An 18,022-nucleotide genomic window follows, 5' to 3' on the forward strand; every position below is an offset into this window, starting at 1 on the left:
TAGGAGAAGCGCCCATTTGCTTCTCCACCTCCCACCCCCCCCCTCCTTCTTCTCTGTCTCTCTCTTCCCCTCCCGCAGCCAAGGCTCCACTGGAGCAAAGATGGCCCGGGCGCTGGGGATGGCTCCTTGGCCTCTGCCCCAGGCACTAGAGTGGCTCTGGTCCCCGCAGAGCGACGCCCCGGAGGGGCAGAGCATCGCCCCCTAGTGGGCAGAGCATCGCCCCTGGTGGGCATGCCGGGTGGATCCCGGTCGGGCACATGCGGGAGTCTGTCTGACTGTCTCTCCCCGTTTCCAGCTTCAGAAAAATACAAAAAAAAAAAAAAAAAGAGTATGGAGAGAGGGGAAGAAATCCCTTTCTAAATTACCAGATTAAATCGTTACAACCCCGTTTCCTTGAGGTTTTATTCCTTCACTTGTTATCTGGCACTGGGGATAAAAATTTCAATACAAAAAAAGGAAAAGAAAAAAACAAACTTGCTGAACATCATTAAAACGAGCAGGCATTGCCAGGTGAATATGAGGTGCACAAGATAAGCAAGACCCAGCCCTGGCATCACCAGCCTTCTAGCTCAGCAGAGAGCAGTAATGTAACAGGCTTGTGACAGACGGGGCGTGGAAATGCGGTCAGCAGGGGACCATGTGTGCATGCACAGAGGACTTTGGGGAGATAGAGTAGGAGCCCCGAGCCTGTCAGAGGGTGTCAGGTCAGGAAGGACTTGCTAGAGATGAAGCATCCTCTCCTAAAAGACTGAGTTAGGTAAAAGGGGGGGGGGGGATGGGAGAAGAAGATTCCAGGTGAAAGTGACAACATGAGTAACAGCAAGAGACACGCAAGCAACCCAGGGCTGCTGCTGTCGAAGGCCCTCCTGTTCTTTACAAATTGCTTCTCGATCCCCAACCAGCTACCGATGATTCTTGCGGACCAACTGGCTACCTACACAGCACCAGTAATGTGTTCACATTAACCATGAAGCATCCTCCTTTTCTGTTGTGTCTCTAACTGTGGCCAAAGTTAGTCCTCTGAGTCAGGGACCACACAAAGTCAGCTACAGATGGAAAGGTCCGCACGCAAGATAGGCACTGCTGAGAAAACTCACCGGTTGTCCAGCCAGCCTTAGGATGCCCAGTGCCGTGGCATGGCCCTGCAGGATCAGCCGGGCAGGACCTGTCAGTCTCACTCTCCAAAATCTGAGTGGACAACACCGCAGATGAAGCGGTAAGCAGTAGGGAGTGAAGCTTGACTATTAAGCAAGTTCAGACCAGGAGGAATCATGGCAACCTAAATTTTTGAGGAAGCCAAAAGCTTGAATAGAAAGAAACAATATGGAAAGAAAGAGAGAGAGCTACAAAGCAGAGGACAGGAACAACCCTTCTAGGATGTTTGGGAGAAGCAGACCCGAGAGATACAGGTATGGGAACAATGTCTGGATGGGGCTGCAGAGATTTCTGCTTCTCGGTGAAAAAATGACATTCCCCAGCTCCCTCTACTGCGAGGCACAGTACTGAGGTGATATGACCGAGTTCTGGTACGTGAGACATAACGGCACAGCCTTAGAAGTCTTCCAAGAAGGATATACTCTGGTATGCTCTCTCCATCCTGCTGGCCTGCAACACAGAGGTGATGGCAGGGGCTCTGGCAGCAATTCTACACTATGAGTTTCAAGTCTACACACACTGGACAGAGCATCTTGGGGCCCTAATTTACCTGCCTGAGAAAAAAAATAAAGATCTACCTGCAGAAGCCACTATTTTCCAGATGATACCAATCCTAACTGATACAGTGATTGAGACAGTGTCATCTCACCTAGAGGGGCAGGCCCTTTAGACTGTCACACACAAGTCTGAGATGTGCCACTCTACAGGAGTAGATCCCCAATTTCGACATGGGGAAACAGCAGCTCGTCTGTGACAGAACCAGAAGATGAACCCAAATCATCTGAACTTGAGATTCCAAACTCATCTAAATGAAGTCAAACAAACTGATTAAAGCAGGTCCGCAAGTATTCTAGGGTTCAACAAATATTCTGAGCCCTGGCCAGGTGGCTCAGTCATTTAGAGTATCGTCCCAACATGCTGAGGTTGCCTATTCAATCCCCGGTCAGGTCACATACAAGATTTAACCAATGATAGTATGAAAAAGTGAAACAACAAATTGATGTTTCTCTCTCTCTTTCTCTCTCATCTACAAAAATAAAAATAAGTTAAAATAAATAACCTGACCATAAAAGGCCAATAAAAACACCCATGCTGAATGCAGTATCACTTAGCTTGCACAAATGACACTTTACCATGTCCCTGGAACCCTTTAGCCAATCGAGACATAAAAACTCTTTCCAACACACATACTCCACCCTAACCACCTAGGAAAGGGTAGTGAACCCTGGGCACTGCGCATGGCACAAGCCTGCCCGATTCCAATGTATAAGGAATGGGACGGGTTTTTAAGGGCACAAGGGATTTGAGGAGGCCTGCAGCATTTTTTGTTTTGTTAATGGTAAGAGGTCTTTCTCATTAGCTGTAAGCAAAAGATTGTTCCGTCCACCACGGTAATTAGAAGAATCAACCTTTGCATTGCACTTCCCAGGCACTGATGTCCCCGTCCATCTCAGCGCCCCAATGTGGCAAGGGTGGCAGGTGACACCAATGCTTTGAATTGTTCAGGGACTTTAGATGGTTGAGTTGAAGGCACCAGTGTACTTGGCACGAATCCCCTTCATGAAATGAACCGAGTGCTGACTGTGCAGACATGTCCTCCGTGCTAGAGGCCAGCAGAGCACAAGCCCCATCCTCACTCTGGCTGGGCAGGGGGGACGACCCTGCAGGGGGTAGCAGGCAAAAGCAACAAAGGAATCCAATCGGACGATGACAAGTGCTAAAATGAAAAAGAAAAGAACAGAACAGCATGTGCTGGGGAGAGTGAACATGGGCTAGCACTACTTCTGAGAGCAGATGTGCTTCCAATAATACTCTGGAAAATGCAATCTGGCCCACCGCTGCCTGGTTTTGTCAATAAAGCTTTATTGGAACCCAGCCCCCTCCAACTACTGACATATTCATCTACGACTGCTTTCATGCTCCAAGGAGGACGTTGAGGAATTGAAACAGAGAAACTGTATGGCTGCAAAGCCTAAAACACTGACTAGCCAACCCTTTACAGAATAAGTGTGTCCACTTTGTTCTGGTTAATCACCTGGAGTTTGTCCACAAGCAAAGGGCTGTGCTCAAAGTTTCAGGTTCCAGTTCAATAAAGAGTTAACTCTGTATTATCCATGATGCCCTGGTGCCTACCAAACCACTAAGCTCTCAGTCTGTATTTGCTGAGCAAAGAAGTTAGATAGGAAGAAAGGGGAGAGGCTATGAGGAAGAGAGGGGTAGGATTTTCCTTCTTTCAAAACTAATCTGGCATATGCTCTTCATGGAATATTTTAAAAGCTTGCAGATTCTTTCCTTGTGGTAACTAAGTATCTGAACACAGGACTCTGTATACATCTGCACAGGACCTAAAGTCACTATGTTTCATTTCAAGCAAATAAACACTGAGTTAAAATGTTGCTCAGTAAACCAAAAAGAACTTGTTTAATTTTAAATACCCAGGAAAATGCTCTCCACACTCACTCTTAGAAGAACACTCATTGGTTGTTGCTGCTGCTGTTCTAATATCACGCACTGCAAAAAACATAAGCAGTTGGGATAAATAATCTTTGCCTCAGAGATGAGCTCTTAAAAACACTTTGGATTTGGGAAATAGAACTGCTTTCAACCAGAGGAGGGAACCAAGCCGTCCAGGCACTTGTTAAATATTGATTCTTCACCCCCATCATTTCTTCATAAGCCTGCATTTTTCATGTTGACTGATTCGAGGCACCTTTTTCATAAATATGCATCACTTTTCACACAGCTCTTTATCATTTCAACTTTTTTTTTTAGCAACGTGTCTCATTAACTTGTGTTCTATGTAATAACAGTCTGATGGAAAGAGTTTTAAAAAAATCAACTGAGGCCCTGGCCGGTTGGCTCAGTGGTAGAGCATCGGCCTGGCATACAGGAGTCCCGGGTTTGATTCCCGGCCAGGGCACACAGGAGAAGTGCCCTTCTGCTTCTCCACCCCTCCCCCTCTCCTTCCTCTCTGTCTCTCTCTTCCCCTCCCGCAGCCAAGGCTCCACTGGAGCAAAGTTGGCCCGGGCGCTGAGGATGGCTCTGTGGCCTCTGCCTCAGGTGCTAGAATGGCTCTGATTGCGGCAGAGCGATGCCCCAAGATGGGCGGGGCATCGCCTCCTGGTGGGCATGCTGGGTGGATCCCAGTCAGGTGCATGTGGGAGTCTGACTGCCTCCCCGTTTCCAGCTTTGGAAAAATACAAAAAAAATAAAAAAAAATCAACTGAGTATCTATTCTCAGCATGGAACTAAAAGGAAACATTTTGACTTAAGTCTGTCTCACGAAACTATTCAAAGTGTGTATTAAGCTCACATAATGAATTATCTATAATAACACTTGAAGCACTCAGAAGATAAGAAATAAAAAATATCCACCTAAAAAACCCCGAATAGCCAAAGCAATCCTAAAGAAAAAGAATGAAGCTGGGGGCATTACAATACCTGACTTCAAACTATATTATAGGGCCATGACAATCAAAACAGCATGGTATTGGCAGAAAAGTAGACACTCAGACCAATGGAACAGAATAGAAAGTCCAGAAATAAAACCACATATATATATATAGTCAAATAATTTTTGATAAAGGGGCCAAGAACATACAATGGAGAAAAGAAAGCCTCTTCAATAAATGGTGCTGGGAAAACTGGAAAGCCACATGCAAAAGAATGAAACTGGACTACAGTTTGTCCCCCTGTACTAAAATTAACTCAAAATGGATCAAAGATCTAAACATAAGACCTGAAACAATAAAGTACATAGAAGAAGACATAGGTACTCAACTCATGGACCTGGGTTTTAAAGAGCATTTTATGAACTTGACTCCAATGGCAAGAGAAGTGAAGGCAAAGATAAATGAATGGGACTACATCAGAATAAAAAGTTTTTGCTCAGCAAGAGAAACTGATAACAAAATAAACAGAAAGCCAACTAAATGGGAAATGATATTTTCAAACAACAGCTCAGATAAGGGCCTAATATCCAAAATATACAAAGAACTCATAAAACTCAACAACAAACAAACAAACTCCAATAAAAAAATGGGAAGAGGACATGAACAGACACTTCTCCCAGGAGGAAGTACAAATGGCCAACAGATATATGAAAAGATGCTCATCTTCTTTAGTTATTAGAGAAATGCAAATCAAAACTGCAATGAGATACCACCTCACACCTGTTAGATTAGCTATAATTAACAAGACAGTTAATAGCACATGTTGGAGAGGCTGTGGAGAAAAAGGAACCCTCATACACTGTTGGTGGGAATGTAAAGTAGTACAACCATTATGGAAGAAAGTATGGTGGTTCCTCAAAAAACTGAAAATAGAACTACCTTATGACCCAGCAATCCCTCTACTGGGTATATACCCCCCAAACTCAGAAACATTGATACGTAAAGACACATGCAGCCCCATGTTCATTGCAGCATTGTTCACAGTGGCCAGGACATGGAAACAACCAAAAAGCCCGTCAATAGATGACTAGATAAAGAAGATGTGGCACATATACACTATGGAATTCTACTCAGCCATAAGAAATGATGACATCGGATCATTTACAGCAAAATGGTGGGATCTTGAAGTGAAATAAGTAAATCAGAAAAAAACAGGAACTGCATTATTCCATAAGTAGGTGGGACATAAAAGTGAAACTAAGAGACATTGATAAGAGTGTGGTGGTTGGGGGGGGGGGGGGGGGGAGGGGCACAAAGAAAACTATATAGAAGGTGACAGAGGACAATCTGACTTTGGGTGACGGGTATGCAACATAATTGAAAGACAAGATAACCTGGTCTTGTTATCTTTGAATATATGTATCCTGATTTATTGATGTCGCCCCATTAAAAAAATAAAATTAAAAAAAATTAAAAAGAAAAAATAATAATAATAAAAATAAAAAATATCCACCTACAGGTATTTCCAGAGACAACCCCTCCAGTTAGGCATGTCTCCCAAACAAAGACAAATCTGGGAGAAAATGAAAAGATCACTAGCACAGGAATCTATTTCCCACACGTTGAAATTGCAGAAAAATCGCAGCAGCCTGAGTCCATAGAAATGATGGATCAGCTCTGCTTCAGGCTCAAGAAGTAATCCTGCCCACGGCCAAGGTCAGGTCAGCAGGGGTTTTGGAAGAAGTCAGGAAATGCAAAGGAAACCCAGGATATGATCGAATAATCCTGTCTTAATACCCAGTCTTAAAGCCCCACAAATCACGGGAAAAAATATGTCACAGTGGGAGAAATATTCCTAGTGAATAATAGAGACACACCACATTTCTTGATATAACAGAGAAGGAGAAATGCAATAATCACAAGAGGTTTTCTATATTGAGCCCAGTGACTTAAAAAAACAACAACACAAACCTCCCACATTTAGGAAACCTTCAAGATGACAAAGAACAGCAGTGGTACCCCATCAATGAGCCAGGTGCTCTGTCCCTGAGCACGCAGCCTGGCAGGAAGCCGCCATGGAAGCGCGGGCCAATCAATCACATGCTGGAGAAAACTCTCAAAAGCACAACCCTGACTTTCAAACTGTTGTGCTTCCAGCAAAGGGACATTGAGAGTCCCAAACAACCATAGGATTCCGGAGCAGGACCTCAGAAAGCTTGCCAGCTGTCACTCTGCCAAGCCACTGCACCCGCTCTGAGCTGAACTGGCCTGCGGAGAGGGCGATGGCGACTGTGGGCCACAACAGGCCCTTCCACCCCCACGATTAAAACACCTGCAGGCAGTGGCAGTCTCTACTCTGGTTCCTCTGTACCGTTTACTGGGGGGAGGGGGGGGGAGAGGCTTTTGAAAGGGTGTCCCTAAAAAAATCAGAATCAGAATGCAGTTTTTTCCATGACAACAGTACCCTCAGCCCTTGTTTTATACACAAAGTCCTCACTCAGTCACCACAAACACTTTTATCATGTTTATGGGACTAGGTTCTCAATTTAAGAGCCTTGTGTTTTCCCAATGCAGCTGGCTGGCAGGGCTGGGTTCTCCTTTAAATGCTTTACATATTTTAACTCAATTCTTCAAGGTACTGTACAAATATTATGGCCATTTTGCATTGCAGGAAATTGAGGAACAGAGTCTTGCCCTGGTCCTGATGAATTCTCCACCTGTGAGGATGCTCTCCCCCCACCCACCCCCTGACACTTGACATCCCATCATTTCCTCAATGGACCATAGCCATCCTGAGCCTCCCCTGGGTGACCTGGTCTACCTCGGATTCTCAAATTCACCCACCCTACTGTCCGCCCACTGTGATCTTCCTCTTACGTCAGTTTTCTGAGCAGTTCATCCGGCTAGCACCAACCCCTCGGGCTCACCGAGACCACCTGCCCTTCGCAGGCTGTCTGTTTGCCCTCCTTCCTTTCTAGAACCCGGGCTCACAGTCTGTGGCATCAGCCACCTTCTCCACAGTGTCTTCCATTCCTCTACCCCATTCTCTGCCTACTGAGTCACCCCAGAAAAATCCTAACCTTTATCAGCCAACCTGCACACATTCTTGACACCTACACCCAAACAGCTAGCAAGTCTGCAAAGAAAACCCAAGTCTCACAGCCACCTGGACCTGCGTCCCTGTCCCGCCCAACGCTCCTGCCTCTGGTCACCCCTCAGCCTGGGTGTCTCCGCAGCTTCTTCAGTCCCCCTCGGCCCAAAGCCCTGTCTCATCATCTCCAGGTCACACCCAGCAATAGAGTGTTCCGTCTTGTCCCCCAGCCTCTCACCATCTCCAGCTCGGTCCCACTTAGGGAGGAGAGTACCCGTCCAGTCCCCGCCCTCCCGTCACGCCCTCACCTCTCCTCCTCCTCCTCCTTCTCCATGTGGCATTTCACAGACACCCGCATCAGCGTCCTTTCCTCTGATGCCTCCCTCTGACGGAGCTCGGGCCCAGTCACCACTGACTTAACCTGTGGTCACTTCTGTCACCTGCCATGATCTTGGGGCCACCTCCTCCTTCTGGAAAATGCCCGTCCTCAGCCTGCCCAACAGGACACTCTCCTCTCAGGCTACTAGTCAGGGTCTGCTCCTCTGGCTGATCGCACAAGAACTGCATGCCTACTGGGTGGCAGCACTGACCGGGCACCACGTGTCCTCAGCAAGTGAGCTCATGACCAGGGCATCAATGGTCACCCATATGGATAAGTACAAAAAGGGTATAGAACTATATCCTCGTAATGATGCTAGAATTTAGAAATAGTTAAATGGTTCTCTGTGGGCTGCCAGATGACCGACAGACATTTTTTTCCCATGGTGCTTTGCTATGCTTTCCAAATTTCTTTCACTAAGCTTTTACTTTATTAATAATAAACCTGTTACCCAAATAATCTGAGACCTTACCTAGGCAAGAATATATATGTGTTAATATGATGATTGTTATAAACGGCTAAACAAACTGATGAATCATGAGACTAAAATGTATATAATAAAATTTCATTAAACAATTTATGTGATTCATTGTATGGGGACTGAAAACAAAGAAACACACAGAATCCAGCCTCAGAACCAACACCCAATCTCTTCTGTGAGCTCCTCAAAAAATCTAGAGAAGTCTCTACATATAAAACCAGAAATGGTAATAGCCAAACCAGATATATAAAACAAGTATCTATTGACACTTGCAGCAATCTTTATTCATCTCAAAAATATTAAAGAAAGCAAGTTTCAAAAAGGTAAGTGTGGTATGTTACACTTTCTGTAAAACTGTTAACGCACACTAAACAATACTATAAATTGTTTAGCCCATACCTGCAAATGTGATAAAAATGCAAAACATACATGATGACAGCCACTAACTTGGGGATGGTCACCACCACCAAGAAAGAACATCACAGTTTTGAAGGTAAAGTGGCAAAATGTCAACAACTGTCCAAACAGGGAGGCAGGTACACAGAAGTGTGCTTTATTGTTTTTTACTTTGTTAGCTATACTTTTCTAAATACAAGTATTCAGCATAGCTGTATTTGTTCGAAACCAAACTTTGAACTGCACTCTGCTGTGGGCCCTGACTCCATGTGTAGAGTGACTGGGAACAGGTGCTGTCCTCTGCGCCTCAGTCAAGGGCCCTGGGACAGCCGAAGGCTTTCCCACGGCATCCGTCTCGGGGACACACAGACACAATTACAGGAAATAAAAGTCCTCCACCCCGAGAGAAGCAGTCCAGAGGTCAGGGTAGTTCAAGTGAATCTAGGTACAGAGGAATCTGAGAAAGTAAGACAGTCCTGCAAATCCAACTTTCCACAGGGTTAGCTGCTATCAAAATAGGTAGGTGTGTTTGGCTGTGGGCCAAAGAACAGAACATCAAGTTCATGCAGGAGAGTGAGGGGGGGACCATTGAAAGCAAACTCAGCGATCAAGCGACCCCTCAGTGGACGGAGATGTGTCTATGACTCCTACAGCCCCTCTCACTCACCACCTATTCAGCCTGTCCTGAACAATGCTGACAAGCACGAGCTTGCAGTCCACCAAGCTGGGCTCACACTCCAGCCCTGATACTCCACCGGTCATCTGATCCTAGCCATTCATCTCTTCACAGAGTCTCCAGGTCCCTCTTTTATTTTTTTTCATTTATTTTTTTTTTAAGTGAGAGGAGGAGAGATAGAGAGACAGACTCCCGCATGCGCCCTGACCGGGATCCACCCAGCAACCTCTGTCTGGGGCTGATGCTCGAATCAACCAAGCTATCCTCAGATCCTGAGGCCAATGCTCAGACCAACTGAGGCACTGGCTACGGGACAGGAAGAGGGAGAGCAGGGGGAGGGGAAGAGAAGGAGAGGGGAAGAAAAAGGGGAGGGAGAGGGAAAGAGAAGCAGATGGTCGCTTCTCTTGTGTGCCCTGACTGGGAATTGAATCCGGAATGTCTACACTGGGCCAACGTTCTATCCACTGAGCCAAGTGGTCAGAGTGAGGTCCCTCTTTTCAAACAAGCCTGTAGTATCTGGTTAACAGAACTATTGGGTGGAATAAACTAAGTGATTTAAGTAAAACACTTTGCACTGTATTTGATACATAGACCCTGGTTTATCAGGCACCAGTCTCTGGTGATAAAGTGACTATCAAGATGGCCAGGGACCCTGTCCTGATGCAAGTTACAGACTCAACAGATAGCCACTGCCATGGGAGGGGGGGGAGAGGTCACTCCAGGGCTGTCCCGGGGTCTTGACTTTAACATTAGAAATCAGAACCAGCTACATAATTTGGGGGGCCCAGTGCAAAATGAAAATGTTTGCAAAGTGCCAAAAATGAAAAATTTCAAGATGGTGACTACAGAGCATTAAGCCAAGCACAGGACCCTAGCGGCCACATGCCCTGAGCCCTGCTGGCAGAAAGTGTGCCAAACACTCTGCAGACCCTCAAAAACGAGGGCCAACCAGAACTGGCCTTCTGAGACTCACCCTGAATCAGAAGCATCGGGGAGGGGCCGCAGCAAAGCCAAAGGGGGCCGCCAGCTCCACAGTAAAGCCAGTGGAGTTCATCCAGTGTGTGACAGTATCAGGGACACTCCAGTTCTTTTACTCTCTACAATGCAGCTACCATACCTTCCCTAGAAGTCTCCCCCTCTTTCCATTCTACCTCTGAAACAACTCTCTACAGTTCATGTCATCACAGGGCTGTGCCCACCGGACATCCACAGGCAGAAGGCTCCCTGGGACCTAGTGTCGGCCAGGGATGGGCCTGCTTCCCAGGTGCCTCTTGGTTAAGGAGCTGACAAACAGATTCTGAGTCTCAGTGACATCTCCAAAGGGTAACTGGCCTTGTGGAAGGCCGGCACATGTCCCTGAGGTGACACCGGGGGACTGGCTACCAGGGTTGCTGGGAAACCCATCGGCGGTCACTTGATGAAACGTCAGATGCTGAGGGTCAGTGCAGTGAGCAGTCAGGGCACAGTGAAGTGGGGGCTCAGGGCACAGCACTGGCCTTCTCCTTCAGTCATTAAACACAGCCCAGACCTTGATACACGGAGACACCTGTCAGCCGGCTTACGGCCCCTGGTCTCTTCACCCTGTAGATAAGCAGCAGCACAGTGTTTACATGAGATACACTTTACATATTCAACCCATTCCAACAGCTTTAACCAAACTGGAAGGATGTGAGTGGGGAGACTGTGGGGGGTTCTGGGGTTACAATCCCAGCTCCATCACCTGGCCACTGTCTGAGCTCGGGGAAATGACACACCTCTCTGAGCTCAATGCCATCGCGTGTGGAAAGCACTTATGACGCTGTGTGGCACACAAGGGTCCAATAAATGTTAACTGATTTTACCCTTGTAACTCATGTGCTTCGCACCCACCCCCAGCATGCCAGCAGGTACGTGGCTCAGGCACCCTTCAGAATGCCTGCTGCTGAAGGGCATGAAGCATGACACCATAGGTCCTCTCCAAGGACTCACACTCAAGATTGGAGGAACCCACGCCAGAGAACTAGAGCCAACGCCTTTGCTCAAAGTTCCTGCCCAAAGGCACAGATGTTCTTAAAATATTTTTGCTATGAGAACTCCACAGAAGGTAGAGCTATTCCTAGTGTTCACGTTATTTTTGTCTTGTTCTTTATTACTAAAAGAATACTCACGTGTCTCTGACTAATCCATTTGCTATTAAAACTAAAACGTATTTGGTCTATATTGTTAATTTACAGTCAGCCTGACCACAGTCAGAACATACAGCTTGTAATGTTCATAGTCATTTAGAGTTTTAAAAAAAAGACAGCACAGCAGGAGATAACTGAACAGCAGGTACAATCACACATGTGCCTTCACACCTCCTTGTCAATGGGCAGACTGACAACTTACTAGACCTACATGCATGGTTCCTAAGGTACCAGCATGAATTTCTGTTCTTGGTCGGCTGGTTAGTTGGTTTGTATCCTGCAAATGGCGATGGATTTGAACCACCTTCCGTCACTGGACCTTCCCCCGAAACACAAATTTTTATAATAGCAGGTACAGCGTACAAACAAGAAAGTAGGGCAGGTTCGCCAGTCTAGACAAGGAAGAAATTTAGCACCTGGACCTTATTGCATCCCAAGAGCAATAGAAAAACTGATCATTAATTGACAGATAGCACCCAAGACTAATCACACAGTTAGATGTCACATTTTTTAGTCTAGCTCTGCATGTTAGATCAGTGGTCCCCAAACCCCAGGCCGTGGACCGGGACCAGTCCGTGGGCCATTTGGTACAGGTCCGCAGAGAAAGAATAAATAACATTATTTCCGTTTTATTTAAATTTAAGTCTGAGCGATGTTTTATTTTTTTTAAATGACCAGATTCCCTCTGTTGCATCCGTCTCAGACTCACTCTTGACGCCTGTCTCAGTCATGTGATACATTTATCCATCCCACTCTAAAGGCCGGTCCGTGAAAATATTTTCTGACATTAAACCGCTCCATGGCCCAAAAAAAGTTGGGGACCACTGTGTTAGATCACAGTGAAACAAAAGAACACAGGCAATAGGAGAGACCCTATTAGAAAGCCAAGGGGCACATCAGAAGCTGCCTCCTCCCTATGGGCTCACCCCTAGTGAGTGTCGGGGCCATGCACAAAGCAAGGGTTCCATAAATACTGGTTTAATGGAATCATAAAAAGATTGGAGTGTGGTTTTATTTTTATAGGTACAAAACCATCCTGAAGAGTCTTATGACATCCTGCTTACTAACTGCCATCTCAAATCTTTCCACCTAGGAAGACCAGTTTCAAAGGTAGCCCATGTTTACCACTAAGCAGTAATAGCCGATCCACAGGAGATAAGAACACAGTCAGCGATGTCATCACGGAAAATTTGCATCTTCTGGGGAAAAGCAACGTGATGTTTATAAATTCCTTCCCCTTTATGAGCCCATGCATTATCGCAGGCATTACACAAACCCTAGTACATTTTATTGCTGCTGTTTTGAGGGAAAGAGGCCAAATCCAGACCAATCAACCTGCATGAGTCAGGACAAAGACAATTTACAACAGGAAAGGAATCTAGCAGTGGATATCATCCAGCCTCCCAGGAAAAGCTGGTAGACACGTGTGTGTCTTGCATTATAACTTGGCTATTTCTTCCCACCATATTCAAAAGGGTCTGCACATTGCTTCGTTAATTCTACCTGTCAGGAAAGAGAGATGCAGGTACTACCTGTTGGAACAGTAGTAAAATCTCTACCCACAGACTTGACAGGTGTGAACATGGCAGTAGACTCGCCCCTCCCCATGAACATGGGAAATGGGTGTATGGCCCCTCGGGTGGACTCCCTTATCAACTGGAAAACTGAGATATTTTCATATTGACGTTGCCACCCAGGCGACACAGATTATATCTTGGCCATCTTCAAGTGAAGGGTAAAGGATACATTCTGCATTCCCCAGAACAAAGCCACCTAATCCAAACAGATTTTATCTCATCTCAGTGTAGAAGCTGGTGAGCAGCACAGTATAGTGCCCCTCTGTCTCATATTAATTCAATTCAATTCAACTAATACATAGCAGGCACTGGGTGATACATATTATTTAGGATTAGGAGGTTACCACTATTTCCTTGAACCGAAATCTATAAAAATCCTCTCTTAAAGGCACTATCCCTGTCCCTCACTTTATCTGTCACTTCTAACTGTAAACATTTCTTTGAAGTTAAGAGCTCAAAAGGAAATTCTAAAATCAGAGAGTGTCATCATCTGTTATAAAATCCGTAATCCTATTTTAAACAGCACCTCTAGCTTTCACTTATTTCTCTTCCTTTCCACTTTCCCCTAAATAGAAAAGGTTAGAGATAACATTCAGCCCACAATGGACAATACACACACACACAAACACACACACACTGCTCCCCCTTCCAGCTTTCAACAGCAACAAGAAAGCCTAACACCTGCTAAAAGGAAAAGTGAAGAAAAGACGGTACACTCATAACTCGTGTCCCAATCATGAATGGGGGCTAACTCCAGTCCACAAGCGCGGCAAAAATCTGAAGGGTCAGACTCAGAATGAAAGGAATAATTCCCACCCCCACCCCCACCCGGAGAAGGTTACATAAAAGAACTTGGGAACTGATGTACAGTGTGTCCGTCAAGTCATAGTGCACTTTTGACTGGTCACAGGAAAGCAACAAAAGATGATAGAAATGTGAATTCTGCACCAAATAAAAGGAAAACCCTCCCAGTTTCTGTAGGATAATGTGGCAGCATGTGTGCATGCACAGATGATGAGGTAACACCGTGTATACAGCAGAGCAGCCCACGGCCATGCCAGTCAAGATGTGGATGGTACAGAGGAAAAGTTCAATGTGTTCTGTGGCTCGCTAAATTCAAATCCGTGACCAAAGTGCAACATGAATATCCGCACGTTTATAACGAAGCACCACCACATAGGAATAACATTACTCGGTGGGATAGGCAGTTGAAGGAAACTGGCAGTTTGGTGGAGAAACCCCGTTCTGGTAGGCCATCAGTCAGTGACGAGTCTGTAGAGGCTATACGGGATAGCTACCTAAGGAGCCCTAAAAAATCTGTGCGTGAGCCCACATTGAACTGCACTGAACAGGTATGAAACTGGGAGAGTTTTCCTTTTATTTGGTGCAGATTTCACATTTCTATCGTCTTTTGTTGCTTTCCTGTGACCAGTCAAAAGTGCACCATGACTTTACAGACACACTGTATTTCAAAAAATAAGATCCCAGATACAGTCAACAAACCTGATTTTCATTTTCAGAAACTGGTTTTTAATAAACACATTTATAAAGATTATGAGAACGAGTCAATCTGAAAGACAAGAAGAAAGGAATGACATGTGGAATATCATATTCTCTGAGAGATGAAAAACAAAATGTAAACACAAAACTACCTCCAGAGGTTTTCTTTTTCTTTTTTCAGTCTAGTTTCATAAAAACTGCACTTAGTGTTTAAAGGTTTCCCCAAATCTTTTCATAGGAGATACGTAGCACACTCATAAAAGCTGACTTATTTCCTTTAAGATTTTTTTTTCTCAGCCCTGGCCAGTTTGCTCAGTGGTAGAGCCCGGTATGTGGATGTCCGGGGTTCAATTCCCAGTCAGGGCACACGGGAGAAGCACCCATCTGCTTCTCTACCCCGCCCCCTCACTTTTTTTCTCTCTCTCTCCCTCTCCTCCTGCAGCCATGGCTTTATTGGAGTGAGTTGGCCCTGGCGCTGAGGATGGCTCCATGGCCTCCTCCTCAGACACTTAGAAGAGCTCAGTTGCTGAGCAACAGAGCAAAGCCCACATGGATAGAGCATCGCCCTCTAGTGGGCTTGCCAGTGGATTTTGGTCAGGGAGCATGCAGGAGTCTCTCTGCCTCCCCTCCTCTCACTGAATTAAAAAAAGAAAAAAAAAGATTTTTTTTTTCACCTCAATTATCTAAAGAATTTTATGGGATCATGTTACGGCAGTTGTGAAGTGCTTAAAAAGCAAAGTTAAAAGTGGCAAATAACCATTTTTTTATACCAATGCAATAGTGGGGGGGCGGGTAGGTAAAACAAAAAGGCCAGGTCAAACTTGAGGCCCACTGACTTGGACACAAAACTGTCAATAAATTAGTAAAAAAAAAAAAGAATCTGGCCTGACCTGTGGTGGTGCAGTGGATAAAGCGTCGACCTGGAATGCTGAGGTCGCCGGTTTGAAACCCTGGGCTTGCCTAGTCAAGGCACATATGGGAGTTGATGCTTCCAGCTCCTCCCCCCTTCTCTCTGTCTCTCTCTCTCTCTCTCCCTCTCTCTCTCCTCTCTAAAAAAAAAAAAATGAATAAAAATAAAAATAAAAAAATTAAAAAAAAAAAAAAAAGAATCTGCTTTAAAGAATCCCACACATTCATCCACCCATCCTTAGCCTCTCCCTCCAACCTAAAATTAACCTGAGTAATTAACCAGAGTTCTGCATTTCTCCTCTCACCAGATGCTTTGGTGGGTTTGGCTCCTCAAAGACAGCTTTGTAATGCAATTTGTAAATTTAACTCACCCAGTAAATAAAGAAAATACTGTAATAAAGTGATCAGAACTCCTTGACTTCCTTTTTTAGGGAACTGCATACTTAAAGTATCCAAAATTACAGTAGCTTTCAATAGTATCAGTAAAGTTACCCTTTCCTATTTGGTAGTTAGTTATCTTCAACAAAGTGGCTTTAATTTGGACGGCAAGAAAACCCACAGTACTGTATTTTATAAGACAATTTACAAAATAATCAGGTATTTCATTTAGAAAACAATATTTCAGAAATATTTGGCATGATGCCTTTAGAAACACAGACACAATCAGATAATCCCCTTAACCCGGCTCCGTTCCAGTGGTAGATGGATCAAGTCCCTTTAGCACAAAGAGAAAGGAAGTTATGGGACAGCCACAAATGAACAACAAAAGTGAAGTTGAACTCAGAATTTTCTGCTCCATTCAACTGTCAGCTTCCCCACAGCTCACCAAACCTTGAAGCTTTAGAGGAAACACCTATCTCCTTCACTAAACTAAAATAAGCCGCAATACAGAATGACACTACAAATCCATCCTAGCCCTGCGTTTCGGCATCCTGGGAGCATCCAGAGTCTTTCTCAGTACAGCATTTAAGTGCCATTCCTAGAAGGCACTGGCCAATCTCTGCCAGGCCAATCTACAGTGGAACAGTGGGAAAGCGACTGCATTTGTCCAGCCAAATGACAGCAGGGTCACTGTGTTCAACCATCTTCTTGAACTCGGCATCGCCAGAGCCACCGGGCGACCAAAGCACAGCCGATGATGGCACAGGATCGAGCACAGTCCCTGACAATCAGAATGCCCCGAGCGCAAGCGAGCAGCTCGGGGTAAATCTACTTTCTGGAACAATACTGGGTGCTTGCATAATTACACACACGCGCGCGCGCGCGTCCATTTTCAGATAATGTGCTGTGCCTGCACCGTGCTGACCCTCTTCCCACCTGGGCTTCTCGGCGCCAGCCTGCCGGAGCGCTCGGCAGGGACCCGGACCCGCGCGCAGGTAAGGGCGGCGCGCCCCGCGGCGAGAGCGGTGGGGCGGCCGGTCCCTGCCAGCGCCGGCCGGCCAGGCTGCCTGAAGGTTGTCCCCGTCTGCTTTACGGTAATGTGCTTTTAAAACCTCGCCGCGACCCAGGTCACAGCTTTAGAGCCCTAATAGCAGCCAAATGAGCGAGCGGGCGGGCGCTCAGTGAGCCGTGCAGGTTACGGCTGTTTAATGGAACCTGGAGTCGTCCCGGGGACGCGGAGGCGGCTGCTCCCCGGGACCCCAGTGTTCGGCGGGGCGGGGCGCAGTGGGCGCGTGGCGTGGCAGCCCAGCGCCCCCGCCCAGCTGGCCTCACCTGTCCGCCTGCTGCCCCGCGCCGCGCTAGGGCCGCAGCGGGAGACGCGGCCCCGGGCATCCCGTCCCAGAGCAGGAGCAGGAGGAGCGTCCCCGCGAGAGGCGACCGTGCCACCCGGCCCCGCACCTACCAGATAATCCATGTACAGACACGCCTCAGGTATCCGGAGATCAGTCATCCAGCACCAAGAGCATCCGGAACAGCTCCGAACCCGGAAAAAATGCCGCGTCTTGGGCTGCGAGCAAGCAGCCCCTGCACGAGCCGGAGACCACGAAAACAGCCGAGCGCCACCGAGGAGCCGACAGAGGCCCCAGGGGCGCGGCGATTGGCCACGGGGGGGGGGGGGGGGGCGGGCCGCGGGAGAGCGGGGCCCTGATTGGCTGAAGCTCCTATAAAAGGCAGGCGCCGCGGCGGGCGGTGGAAAGGCACGGGAGGGCGGGGACGCGGGGCGGGCACTGGGGGCGGGGCGGGCGGAAGAGCGGGCGGGAGGAGCGGAAAATCTGCCGCGCGCCGCCGGACTTGGGTGCCTCCCTGTCTTCCTCATTGGGCAGAGCGGCGCAGAACTGGGCTCCAGTGCGGGCGGCCGTC

At 46.8% G+C, this 18,022-nt stretch overlaps 1 protein-coding gene across 2 annotated transcripts in view; it reads right to left on the reverse strand.

The window, feature by feature from the left end:
- Nucleotides 1-17,731, reverse strand: part of ARL15 (ADP ribosylation factor like GTPase 15) — a 378,507-nt gene extending 360,776 nt beyond the window's left edge. For both annotated transcript variants that reach the window (XM_066240796.1, XM_066240800.1), the window contains exon 1: nt 17,565-17,731. In XM_066240796.1, coding sequence (XP_066096893.1) covers nt 17,565-17,612 — 48 coding nt within the window. In that variant the 5' untranslated portion in view covers nt 17,613-17,731. The remainder of the gene's footprint in view (nt 1-17,564) is intronic.
- Nucleotides 17,732-18,022: the final 291 nt, after the last annotated feature.

Source organism: Saccopteryx bilineata, chromosome 1, assembly GCF_036850765.1.
Source record: "Saccopteryx bilineata isolate mSacBil1 chromosome 1, mSacBil1_pri_phased_curated, whole genome shotgun sequence".
NCBI classification, from domain to species: Eukaryota; Metazoa; Chordata; class Mammalia; order Chiroptera; family Emballonuridae; genus Saccopteryx; species Saccopteryx bilineata.